The sequence below is a fragment of the Sinocyclocheilus rhinocerous genome, unplaced genomic scaffold (assembly GCF_001515625.1).
Source record: "Sinocyclocheilus rhinocerous isolate Xijiao unplaced genomic scaffold, SAMN03320098_v1.1 C35478662, whole genome shotgun sequence".
Classification (NCBI taxonomy): domain Eukaryota; kingdom Metazoa; phylum Chordata; class Actinopteri; order Cypriniformes; family Cyprinidae; genus Sinocyclocheilus; species Sinocyclocheilus rhinocerous.
Genome location: NW_015752979.1, coordinates 1 through 495, shown reverse-complemented (window position 1 = coordinate 495; position 495 = coordinate 1). Strand labels below are relative to the sequence as shown.

Genomic DNA, 495 nt, shown 5'->3' with positions numbered 1-495 from the left:
CTCGTCCCAGCCAATCACGTGCTGCGTCAGGAACTCCTGCAGGTTTCCTCGCTCGTGATAGGCTGTTATCAACCAATAGCATCGCTCGGCCTTCCGGTCCTCGGCGGTCAGAAACTGCAGCACGTTTTCGTGCCGAAGCTCGGCGTCGGAGAAAATCTCCCACTCGGTTTTCCACGAGGCGTATTCGTCGTACGGGAATATCTTCACCGCGACCGTCTGGAAGGATTCGTCCGTCGCTCCCTGCTTGAGTTTGGCTCTGTAGACTTCAGCGAAGCGGCCTTTCCCCACAATAACGTCCAGCTGGATCGGGAGCAGCTCGGTGTTGTGGTTCAAGCTGTTGGCGTTGGCCGAGCTGCTGTCGGATCGGTCGTCGACGCTCATGATAATCGCGCAGGTCTCGCTGTCGATGCCTTTGGTCTTGGGCGCTTTGAGATTCTGCTGGCGAAACACGTGATAGCAGTAGAAGGCCGAGAGGAGAACGACGACAGCGATCAG

At 57.4% G+C, this 495-nt stretch overlaps 1 protein-coding gene across 1 annotated transcript; it reads right to left on the bottom strand.

The window, feature by feature from the left end:
* Positions 1-3: 3 nt before the first annotated feature.
* Positions 4-492, bottom strand: LOC107734886 (TGF-beta receptor type-2-like; the record flags this gene model as incomplete). Its single annotated transcript, XM_016546766.1, has 1 exon — positions 4-492. A coding segment is annotated over one exon (489 nt), but the record flags the coding sequence as incomplete, so codon positions are not given.
* Positions 493-495: the final 3 nt, after the last annotated feature.